Source organism: Podarcis filfolensis (assembly GCF_964270895.1).
Source record: "Podarcis filfolensis genome assembly, chromosome: 1".
Lineage (NCBI taxonomy): Eukaryota > Metazoa > Chordata > Lepidosauria > Squamata > Lacertidae > Podarcis > Podarcis filfolensis.
In genome coordinates this window covers 63,883,572-63,896,581 of record NC_139604.1, presented here as the reverse complement: position 1 = coordinate 63,896,581, position 13,010 = coordinate 63,883,572, and the positions used below count along the sequence as shown (strand labels likewise).

Below are 13,010 nucleotides of genomic sequence, written 5' to 3'. Positions count from 1 at the left end.
AGAAGGACGATGATTGTCCCGTCGTCACCAGCTACTCACAGCTCACCCTGGGACAATCCGTTAAGGCAGAGAATAGAAGATGCTTCACAGATATAATCAACTCTACACTACTGTACAAACCTGCTTAATGTTTGACTTAATCATTTACATTGTATATGCATGGAATTTATTTTGGGGGGGTGTTATATGGCGATTGTTTAAGTACTTCCATAAGAACAAAGTTTTTTAAAAAAGAAAAAAGAATCCATTGAGCTCAGGTGTTGAGCATGCTCTTTGCATGCAGGAGGTGACAGGTTTAATCCCTGGTACTTCCAGCTACGCAATGACAAACCTAGACAGCATCTTAAAAAGTAGAGACATCACCTTGCCAACAAAGGTCCGTATAGTAAAAGCTATGGTTTTCCCAGTAGTGATGTATGGAAGTGAAAGCTGGACCATAAAGAAGGCTGATCGCCGAAGAATTGATGTTTTTGAATTATGGTGCTGGAGGAGACTCTTGAGAGTCCCATGGACTGCAAAAAGATCAAACCTCTCCATTCTTAAGGAAATCAGCCCTGAGTGCTCAATGGAAGGACAGATCCTGAAGCTGAGGCTCCAATACCTAGGCCACCTCATGAGAAGAGAAGACTTCCTGGAAAAGACCCTGATGTTGGGAAAGATGGAGGGCACAAGGAGAAGGGGACAACAGAGGACGAGATGGTTGGATAATGTTCCCGAAGCTACCAGCATGAGTTTGACCAAACTGTGGGAGGCAGTGGAAGACAGAAGTGCCTGGCGTGCTCTGGTCCATGGGGTCACAAAGAGTCGGACACGACTAAACGATTAAACAACAACAACAACAAACTTCCAGCTACAGCTTCTTGTTTGACACCCAGTGACAACAACACCAAACTAGATGGATCAACAGTCTGACATGGGATAAGGGATGTTCCTATTTCCCTAAGATTGTGCTGCTGTATGAATCCTTCATGGAGGATAAGGCTAGCAGGGGCTACTAGCTATGATGACTATGTTCTACATCTACACTTTGAGACAGTGCAGTGCTGAACACCCATCACTGGGAACTGCAGGTGGGGAGAGTGCTGTTGTGTTCAGGTTCTTCTTGTGAGCTTTCCCAGAGCATCTGTCAAGCCACTTTGAGAACACGATGCTGGACTAGGTCTCCTTTGTCCTGATCCAGCAGGCTCTTATGTTCTCATGAACCGAGAGAGAGAAATAATAGAAACCTGGCCTATGGACACCCTGGCCTATGGACTAGATTTTGCATTTACTGTCATTTAATTAGAACTGGGAGGAGTCCAGGAAAGTGACTGACATATGATTAACTCTTGTGTTGCAAGCTAGTCCAGGGAGAAAGGCGGCTGTACTTTTGCTGGATATTCTTATGTACATGAATGTAGATGAGTTACACACTTAAGAATGTACATGGATGCAGAAGAGTTTCCCACACTAAGCAGTAGAGACTGGCAGGGCTGTGCGGATAGGGTTGCATTGCTTTTCTGCCTGCCCCACACTGAAAGATGCCAAGAGGGAGCAGCAGGGAGTTGGGCACTTTATGGATGCCATGTCAGAAGGGTTGCATTGGCTCTGCTGCTGTGCCTACGCCATGCTGAGCTCCCCACCGCCCTCCCCCTCACCATATCAGTAACAGGCGACATAGGGCATTGGAAACTCAGAACAGTGCAGCCCCACTGGCTGCTACAGGCATTATGCACAGGCAGCACAGACTTCTCCCCACACATGTGAAGTTTGTGCAATTCTCTGACACAAAGAATCTCAGCATCTATTTTTTATTCTAAGTTTCCAGCCCTTATAGTTGCAGAACTATTTCTGGAAGATGTAATGCCATGTCACATACACACACTCTGACTTGGGCCCCAGGTTATGGGTGCCCAGCATATGTGACATAACATCATGACATCATGTTGCAACATGACATCATGATGTCACGTGCCCCACGGCCTCAGAACCTGACTTCCAGTGGCACCAGAAGTCAGGTTCTGAGGTCTTGCAAGGCCTCGGACAGCATCTCTGAGGTCTCACAAGGTCTCGGATGTGACTTTCGGTGCTTCGCGAGGTACCAGAAGTTGTGTCAGGGGCCCTGTGGTGAGGGTGCTGAGCACCCACAACAAAGAAATTGTGGGTGCTCAGGCCCCCAGGGGCCCCTAGAGATGGTGCCCCTGCACACATACTGTATATATGAAGAGATTTCAGTGGTTGTCTTGAGTTCCTGCCAGCTCCCCCCACTTGTGTCCAATAGGAACACAGAACATAGGAAGCTGCCTTGTATTGAGTCAGACCATTGGTTCATCTAGCCCAGCATTGTCTACGCGGACTGGCAGCAGCTTTCTGGAATTTTAGGCAGGAGGTGCCAGACATTGAACTTAGGACCTTCGGCCTTCAAAGCAGGAGTTAAACCACCAAATAATGCTTCCCCCAAATATTGGCTTCATCATAAAAAAAGAAACAGTAGAATAAAATGTTTGTCACCTCTCCTTTGGCATTTGCCAGGGCTGGGGAAATGATATGAAAATTATGTTATAATTGCATGTAACCATGTATGGAAATAACTGGCAGCTCTCCAGTTTGTATTTCTGATGTGGTTCCTAGTCATGAACAAATCACCCACCACTGAAGCCAAGTTGTTTCCTCAGCATGTGTGCATAATAAGTGTGGCAGTGCTAGATCTTGATCGACATAATTTGCCCACAGTTCCTTCCTTTAGGAAATGGCAAACCTCTTTCAAGTCCGAAGGGGCTGCTCATAAAAACTAAACGCTGGCAAACACATTAAAACACATGTTTTGAATAGACAAACAAGCTTCTCATGACCATAAAATCAGAATGGCAGTAAAGTGAAGGGGCAATGTTCTTAGGTGGGAAGGAAGATGAACAGAGAAGAAATGGGTTAAAATTCTTGAGTGTGGGGCACATTTGATCTGCAGATCAGCCATCCCTGCTTTAGAAGATCACTTATTTTATGAACAGCAGCAAAAAACAACAAAAACAAAAAAACAAAAAACAAACCTTTGATGCATTGAAGAGGCACTGGCTCTGGATTGGGGAATTTTCTTCTGCAGGAGCATAACCCGTTCCCCCCACCCGCCCGATCCGTACCCCTCCCAATCTTGTTCTTAATGTGGAATGTATGCTATGAGTACACATAAACAAATGGTCTTCTCTTCCCACTACAGCAGATGCCTCACTGTTTCTGAAACACAATGGGTGTGTGTCTGTTTGAGTTTTCATATAACCAAGCCATTCTTTTCTGAATGTACACACAAACACACAGGGAGATTTAAAGCAAACAGGATACTGATAGAATTGCCTCCTTCCTTTCAGTGATAAGATCAGCCACTTTTCCATCCCGAAGCTTAAAAAGAAAGTATTTCACACATTTGTGTATTTCAAAGAGGTTTCTCCTGTGAGGCCTGCTATCTTTCAATTTAAGCAAAACTGTGGGACTGACATTTGCTGGACAACAAAATAAAAGGCATAGACAATGGGATTTAATGAATGAATCCCGTCAGCAGAAGCCCTATGCAAAGATGTCTGCTTGAGCAATGAGGTTCTCTCCTTTCTCTCCCCCATATCCTCCCTGTACCCCTGAAATTGGCTTCAGGGCGGGGGTCAGGAGAACCCCAGAAGCGCTGCATGGGGAAAGGAGAGAGGGGTGGGGAATTTTTTTCCACTGATGGAATGAGCAGAGGAGCATGATGTTTAATTCCTTCCAAAATCACATGTATTGCTATATAGTCCATGAACAATCAGAGCTGTACATGTTTACGGGCATCCCCACATGCATCCAGTCGGCCACTGTGTGAACAGAATACTGATCTAGGATAGGTCAGGCATGGGGAACCTTCAGCACACAACCCAAATGACTCCTGGCAGAGCTCGTAATTTGGCTTGCAAGGCCATTTGGCCCCAGCCAAGCTGACCTGTCACTCAACATCAGATGTGGGGCAAGTAAAGTGAATGTTGCAAAGGAACAATTCAGAGCCTTAAAGTGCCCTCCTGATGGTTGCTCTGCATTGGGAGTGACATCTGGTGCTGTTTAAATTTAGTGCCAAATACAAGTCCTGCTATTTTGGAATAAATCTGCTCTGCTATGCAGCTCTCCGTTGGGAGTTTCCATGTGCAACCAATTTCACTGGATTTGCATTTGGCACAGAATTTAAAAAGCACCACACTGCACAGGCACAACCAGGAGTGCACAGCTTCAGAGTGATCATTTGCAACAGTGCTCCAAGCAAGGCCTGTTTTTGTCTGGCAGCCTTTCTCAACCTGGCCAGAGCTCAGGGATGATGGGAGTTGTAGTCCAACAACATCTGGGGACCCACAGGTTGAGAACCGCTAGGAGGGTTTGGATCCACCTGATGTCATATAATGACAGGTGACCACAGGAAGGTGAACCCACCCACTTGTCAAAATCGCAGGGGGTTGGCCTAGATGACCCTCAGGGCACCTTCCAAAACTACAACTCCATGATTCTATGAAAAAGTGGCTCATAGAGGGGTGGGTGGGGCACTTACTGATCCTGTCGACTAGATAGAAGTGGTCCCCCCACCCCCAAGATTAACCTTTGCTCTTTTATTTCTTTTTATTCTTTCCATTGAAATGAAAATTACATTGTGCTTATGTTCATAATTTATATGATGGAGAATGTCTTAAAGTCTACTAATTAGCACTCTATTATTTTAATTAGCTGTCTATAAAATCTGCTAAACAGCAACCATCCAATTATAGTCAGATGAAATTCACCGACTTGTTAACTTCCATAACCCTCAACACAATGGAGAAGAAAATGGAGCTATATAATCCAAAGCCAAAAAGAGCTGCTTCCTGTAAATGAATTCAGCAGAAATGACAATTATCACAGCGTCTGCATCAGATACCTTTAGACAGTTTTACATACAGACTTGGCTTGAAGGCTGATCTGATAAACCTCATTACTCTTTTTATAAGCCATGTTTCTTATGCCCTTTTAATTTGTGGGGTTTTTTTGGAGGGGTGTTATTAGGTTGTTGTTTTTATTTTTATTATGTAGTTTGTGGTTTTATATTTCAATTTTATTCTGTGAACTGCCCTGAGACCTCCAGGTATAGGGTGGCAAATTCAACAACAACAACAACAACAACAATAATAATAAAAGGCACACAATAAAAATATTATAACTCAGCCTAAAAAGAAGAAAACTTTCTAGCACTCATGGGCTGAGTCCCAGAGAGCGATACTTTAGTCAGGCCTGAGGATTTGCATGTATTACAGGAGGATATTTGACCTTTTTCTGGGAACAGCGAACACCCATGAAATATCACAAACCTTCAAATATCACAAAAGTATTTGAAAGCCCCCTTGCTTTGCCGTGTGGTATGGGAGGCTGCCGTTGGAGAAACACAAGTCCAAAGCATATTTGGGCAACTGCCTCTTGGGATTTATTCTAACAAACCTTTTATGTTAGAAATGTGCCATAAATATTTGGAACGCACAACTACCATCAACATCCCCCACCAACATATTGCAAAGAGAGTACACAGAGAGGATTGTATTGGAGAACAAAATCCTTTGGGGGGAAACAGAGAGGTGACCAATAGGCCTAACAAGCCCTTTTCAGGCATTCTCCCCTCGGGGGACAACAATTGCACAATAGGAAGGGTGGTGTCACACCTCCTGCCCCTACTCTCACCACTGTTTTCATTTCAGCCCCTCTCCCCACCATGAGGGAGAAGGTTTGAAATGGGAAGCCTGCTCCATGTGTGTAGCAGAACCCGGAAGGCTGATATACAGGTGAGGTGGCCTAGGAGAGACGGCCTGTGCTGCTGCAGCTTTCCCACAGCACCTAGAAATTCTCTGTTCAGTCTGGTCCTGGTCATTCCCCATATACTCTGTTTTTCTTAGCCGCAATAACATATGCATTTTTGCTTCCTCAAAAATGTCCCAGTCCAACATTGGCGCATCCCATTTCACCACCAGCCACCCCACCACCTCCACTGGAGAAGTGGCACCAGAGACCCTGCCTGAGGTGGTGGCTTCACCCTGCCTAATGGGTGGGCCAGACCCAGTCAGTCCTCACCACAGTGAAAGTCCTCCCCCTGACTCATTGAGTCATCGTTATTGAAACATAGTGTATCTTCAGGCTAGAGGCACCCAAACCCCTGGCTGGACCTTCTCAAAAAGTTTCTGATAAAAGACTTTGGGAGACACAGCAGCTCTCAGTGCCAACCTCCTTACCATTTGAAGGATTCCACAATATGCCATCACGTACCCAGACGCCGCTGCTTCCAGACCAAAGAAATCAATGGATACGATAGAAAACATGATCAGGAACACACCTAAGGTTAAGGAAAAGACAACCTCTTTTTAGAAGGCAGGTGGCACTGCTCAGCGCTGTTAACTAGAGATATCAAGAACTGAGCATGGGGCAGAAGCCGTGTAAACTATGTATCTGTAGTGGCCTGCAAAGGTGCAGTGTTGCTGTTCTCCTGGGTCTCAAACGCAGCATGTTGCTGGTGCCTACCTGTGGGAGAAGGGGAGTGGTGAGGTGCAGAGGGCTTGGGGTGTTGCAGTGTGGCTGAGCCAATCTGAGGCTCTCGCCCTTAGGCTCCTGCACAACCCTCGAGCTCCCCAGGCCTCAGCCCGCCTCCTGCAGTAAACACCAGCAATGCACCATGTGTAGAAGCCAGGAGAACATTGGTGCTTCATTTTTGCCACCACACAGGCTGCTACTATTTGCTTTATTGCCACTGAGCTATACTCTTCCCCCTTAAATGTGGTATCTTTTAAAACTCAATCATTTGGCATGTCTAAAATTGCAATGCCACATACTTTTTCTTGCTCTCTTTCACCCAAAGACGCCTGAAGCACAGTGTAGTGGTTGGGGTGTTGGGAAAGGACTGGGAAGGCCCAGGTTTCAAATCCCCACACAGTCACAAGTTTCACTTGTGTGACCTTGTGACACACTTCCTTAGCACAGCAACAGGGTTGTTGCAAGAACAAAATGGAGGACAGAGAACTATGTGTGCTACCGTGAGCTCCTTGCCCGAAAGGCAGGATATAGATAGATTAGATAGATTAGATAGATAGATAGATAGATAGATAGATAGATAGATAGATGATAGATAGATAGATGGAGATAGATAAATAGATAAATAAATAAATAAATAAATAAATAGATGATAGATAGAGGATAGATAGGTAGATAGATGTGCATATATATATATACATGCAGTCAGTATGTAAATGCTTATCTGCACTAAAACATATACCTCTCACTTGTAGAAAAATAAGTATCAATTTATGTTCTTGGACAGCTAACCTATGGAGTTAAGCAGTGAACACTAGATCATGGCTAAGTCTGGCACAGATGAAGTCCACATCTACATCGCATGTGCAGGGTAGCCAATCCACAAGCGTTTTAAAGTAAGTCTTACTGTGTCCAATGGGGCTTACTCTCAGGAAAGTGTGCACGGCAATGTATTGTTCAGCAGAGGCATGCTTTCCAAAGTGAGTTTGTTTGGATAATACCATAATTAAGTGGACTGTGTTAGTGCTTTGTCAGTTTCTCAAAAGTGTTCTTGCTTTGAAAAAGAGGCTTCCATTTCTCTGCATTAGCTCTCAGGGAATGTTAAGATTTCTTTACAACTTTGGTGGGTGTGGGATTTTGAGCTTGTCTCATCGTTAAATGGTGGCCAAGGGTGTGTGTTCTTCTTTTCAGTAAGCATTTCCACAGCAATCTGCAGCCTCCCTGGCTGCAATTCCTGCTGTGAAAAACCCCACAGGAAGGTGATATCTTACCATGGCCTTTAATTGAAGCAGAGGAAGCCAGAAAGGCTGCAGAGTGCAGCCCACTAGTGAGGTGATGTGTAGGATGAAAGACAAGATATCTCCAAATACTCATCAGTCACCTCAGAAGTAAAGCAAGTGTGTCAAACCCCTTGGGAAGATTACTGAATTTTTCACTCCGCTTTGCTATTTTTCAAATGAAATTTCTTTTCTTTTCTCTAATTGACGGAAAACAGGGCAGATGGACACCTGTGGAATTGTCAGCACAGCACTAACCTGTGTACATCACAGCTTTGCTTATAATATAAATACAGGCAACACTATAATTTGGGCTCTACATATGTGTACATTACTAAAAATAATTATATGGTTGGAGCAACGAGATGAAAATAAATGAGAACATTTATCGGAAGGTTATCCCTCCAGCATTGAGGTAGGAATAAGTGGATAACAGCCAAATCTCCTTAAGATGTAATCTCAGCCCTTCTCAGGGTCTCAGCAGGTTGGATCAGCAGCCACAGAGACAGGCTCAGAAAAAACATCAGAGCACTGGGCAGTCCAACCCTGTGCATCTTTATTCAGAAGAAAGTCCCACCAAGTTCAGTGGAGATTAAGGACTGCAGACGAGTGAAGCTTAAAAAAAAGCAGTGGTGGTGCTCACACAGTTTAATTGTAAAAATTGTGGGATGTGAGATAGGATTAGACCCTGCCTCCTTCTTCTTATTCAATTATATAGATGGCTTGATGAAAAAAGAACACACAAGATCTTGTTTCGTAGGTGTTGACAGCAGCAAAAATACTATACGCAAGTAAATGGAGATTACAGGTTATGCCAACTCTAAATGAATGGATTGATAAAATCTGGGAACCCATGTTAATGGCAAGATTGACGCATTATATGGGGACAAAAGAACCCATTCAATTTAATGTGCACAGGATCAGATTGAAAAGGGAAGATACAGTACTGAGATAACAGCTGGAGCCAGAAAATTTGCCCACATGTAGCTTACAAACCCCAATTCTTTTTCGTTCAGTCTTTCAAATGTAATCTCTTCAAACAATGGCAGAGTATCTTGGGGGGGGGGGAATAGGAGCCCACTTATTGAATATTGTAAGAAAAACATTCTATGCTATACCTGCAATTTAAAGGGTGGTTTGTATTGTATTGAATTCTGAGAATTTCTCCTTTCTTTAAGAAGTGACGCAATGGTATATAAAGCACAGAGATATTGAGTTTAAGATATTGAAGTATATGTAAGTGGTACAAAAACTGCTTGCCTAGTGGGGAGAAGCTTCAGGAATAGTTTGCTGTGAGGGGTGTCACTAACACAGTGAGGCAGGGGTTACGTGTGAGCACTGGCAGAGCCAACCCAAACAGCCCTGACCTCACCCCTCCTACTAAGCAGCAAAAGGCTACTAATTTAGGTCCACCCCACTGAGCAAGTCACTACTGAAGTGGTATGCAGCATCTCTAATAGTATAAGGGTATGCTTGTGTAATTGTATAGAAGTTACAATAATGAGTTTTAAATATAGACACAAACTGGACATTATGTTGATGGTGTGTTTAACTCCTGTGCTAAGGATTCCCCAGGTCCTTTTTTACACAAAAAGCTACACCTGTTGAAATTCCCTCTTCTGCACAAGTATTGAAGCCGTAAGAGCCCTGGCCTCATTTTAATTTGGCCACTTGCTAATGGCCTCAGGTGCTGAAGGCCAGCAGGACATGGCGTGGTAGACCAGAGGCACTTACCTGACCTCCAAGCAGGTGAGTCACTGCTGTTTAAGTGGAGTGGGAAGATCAAGAGGGTGGCTAGGTCAGTGTGGTGTAAACGTACCAGCAGAGTCAATCCAGTGCTCCTGGCAGTGTGTTTGCACCACATCACCTGTATCTCTGCCCCACCACTCCATCTGTTACAGGTGGAGGCTAAAAAAACCAACCCCCCCCCCAAATAATTTCTGCAGCAGTGATTCTGATACACTCTTAGACTGACCACATGCTGGCTGCCACCAGATGTAAACCGACCTAGCTCATGAGTTATACTGGAGTATGCAACACTAAGCATTATATGATTTGCAACTAAAGGAATACATCTTTCTGCTGAGACAGAAACACAAAAGATGCCAATAATCCCTGAGCAACAATCATATCTGACTGGAGATCTTATTTTTTTTAAAAAAAAAATCTCACAGCACTCACCTGAAGGAAATCCGGAAAGTACCTTGATTAAAAAAACATCCATTACTCCTGGAAGTTTCATTAGGCGAACAGTTTCTTTGAGACTAAATACACTAGTGGACTGGGACACACCTAGGAAAATTAAAAGAGTAGGTTAAAGTCTGGGAAACCAGGTGGGCACCAGAAAGCAAGGAAGTCATATGATATCTGAGCACAGTGGTTTCTTTCTTTAGGAACACTTTCTACACATAGGTGCCCTTCCTATGGAACATGACTGGATTTTATCTTTGACAGTAGTATCATCCTATGCACAACTTTTCAAAAGTAAGTCCCATTAAATTCACTGGTGCTAAATCCAAGAAATTCCAGTGTAAAGTATAGTAGTTATGTGCCTAGATTCTATAAGAACTTCTATCCATTACTTTCTTAAAGCTGAAGCAAGCTGCAGACAAGGGCTTAATTTCTTAAATAGCTGTTATCGCTGATTATTATTATTTGTGTTTATTATTTGCTTTTTACAAAGGGAAACATACATTCAGGCCAAATATAAAAACCAGAATAAAATTAAAATGTTAAAGCCCATCTATAACATGATAAAGAAGAGATCTAATTCATCTCTAAAAAACAGTTAACCTTATGTTAACCTAAAGAATACATGTATTGTGAAATCTTGTATTCACTGCTGAGAATGCTGGTTAGTATTAATAAATGTTTCATTTGATGGAACCCCTGGTTCTTGTTATAATGGACCAACACAGAGGCCTGATATTGATTAACCTCACTTCTATGGCAGCCCCTAAGTTGTGGAATTCCTTCCCCACAGAGGTGTGCCTGGTACCTTTGTTATGGAGTTTCCATCGCACGCCAAAGACACACTTCTTTACTCTGCCCTTTGACTATACATATAGAGATGATATATATTTAGGACCCACCCTGTTCTTTTGATTGCATTTGCTTTACACTGATTTCAATATTGTATTTTTAAATTGCTATAACCTGCCCTGGAATCTTATGGTAAAGGACAGGTAGTAATAATAATAATAATAATAATAATAATAATAATAATAATAATAGTAGTAATATAATTACAGCAGGTAGGGTGACCAATCTGTGACCCTCCAGATGCTGTTGGACTATGTGTCCCATTACCCCAGCTGGTACAGCCAATGGCCAGGGATAATGGGAGATGGAAAAGTTGCTCATGTTTGGCTTACAAACCTAAATCCTTTTTAGCTTAGTCTTTAAAGCGTAATCGGTCGTCCCAAAAGGTCAGAAATGGTAAGCACTCACTCTGGCGTGCAGCATCTCCTTTCAACTGCGGCTTTGTCTGCGCAGGGAAAAAAACGAGGACTGTCAAAGCACATGCGAGGCATCCTGTTAGTGCAACATAGCAAGGAAAGTAGACGCTGTCAATGGAAAACAAACAAACAAAAATGGTAAAAGTAGCTATTATGAATGCCAAGCTATGGGGATAATATGGGGAATGCCAACCTATGGGGAAGCCATTCATTGCCTCAGAATCTTGTATGTATAACATTCCATTATTTAAATTTTACATAATGTCCTCTTAATTCAGAAGCATATATAGGCATTCAAATATAGATCCCCCCAGTCTTCCAAGCCCTGCCTTCCAAGATGAAGGGCACTTTGGGATTATCTCATCATCCCCTAGTATTTTACATGATTCACAAAGCAGTCTGAATTCTCCCTGCACCCCACCTGGGGGTGGGAGGTTGGAGTGGGCAAAGGTGTGCTTCCAGCCAGCCCTGCTGGCCTGTGCCAACCTGCCTGCAGCTGCCACTTTCTCTCCACTGGTGTGGAGCTCCCTCTTGCAACCTGCAGCCACTTCCGGAAGGCAGCAAAGTGGGGTTTTCTAGGGGCATGCAGCGAGTGGGCTTGAGCTAGCCTGGGATTCATTGGAGCCTCATCCAGCCCCACTGGCATCATGTGATGATGTCCACTGGCAAGCAATCTGCCTGTTCCTGCCTCTTGCACCCTGGCTGCTGCGTGCAGCGGGGCTACAGATGCAGCGCTGGCCCTGCTATACCGCAGAGCCCCATCAGGCTGTGGGGCAGGAATGGGGAGTTAGGGTTGCTCCCTCAGGCTACAGCTCTTCACCTGTTTATCTGGCAAAAGTCCCATTGAACTCTATGGGACATACTTCTGAGCGGATATGTACAGGGTTTCTCTGTAGGCGACCAATACTTGTAGCAAACATGCACCTGACTTCCTCATAATGGACAGTGGCGTTACCGATGAAAACTTCAGGAAGGAAGCAAGCACATTTTTCATTTTATATTATCCCAGTCAGCACAAAGCAAACTATGAAATGGCAAACAAGAATGATAAAGAGGAGGAAGGGAGTGGAGTCTACAGGGCTCGAAAGAGGCCCTGCTGCCGAAACTTAAACAAGAGGCCATGGGAAACCGTGGTCTCCTTTGTGGTGGCCTCATGTCATGTATACCAAATCATCTTCTCTCCATTGAAAGATAATTGTGTTCTCTTCCGTATTCACTGAGGTTTATTACTATTCTCCTTCAAATGCAGATTAAAGCTGTATAAAACACAAAGGGCTGAGTAAGGCTGTGGGCACAATGATTGCCCACGTCTTACGGGCAATGTTTCTGTTAGTGTAACTGTGCATGGCAAGTTAGGGAACCTTTTTTTCAGTAGTGGGACGTGGTCCCTGGTGTGTGGGGTAATCTCTTGAGGGTCACATGCTGGCAGGGAGGCAGAGTCCATGGTGGGCAAGGCACTCTCTCTCTCATTCTGTTACCACCCTTTTCTCCGTCGGCCACCCAGTTTCCTCTCAATTTCTCCTCTCCTTGCCATCCACATGAAATTGGGCAGAGGGCTGGTTCCCACCCCAGCTGCAAGGGAATTTGCCTTGGAGGTGAGAGGCAAAGTGCGGCACGTTATTCACATGTATTTGCATCACAGTTCACCATATCCTTTAGGAGATTTTTAGGAGACTCAGGTGCTTTCTCAGAACAGATGGAGGAGCTGTTGAATAGCAGGAAGGTGCATCATGGTGCCATTTATCGCTAA

At 44.0% G+C, this 13,010-nt stretch overlaps 1 protein-coding gene across 1 annotated transcript in view; it reads right to left on the bottom strand.

Annotated features, from left to right (window-relative positions):
* The window catches only part of SLC67A1 (solute carrier family 67 member 1), a 70,660-nt gene that overhangs the window by 26,737 nt on the left and 30,913 nt on the right, over positions 1-13,010 (bottom strand). The window contains exons 6-8 of the mRNA XM_083588621.1: positions 11,253-11,368; positions 9,984-10,094; positions 6,234-6,334 (exon numbers count right to left, since the gene is read on the bottom strand). Of these exons, the coding sequence (XP_083444747.1) occupies positions 6,234-6,334; positions 9,984-10,094; positions 11,253-11,368 (328 nt within the window). The remainder of the gene's footprint in view (positions 1-6,233; positions 6,335-9,983; positions 10,095-11,252; positions 11,369-13,010) is intronic.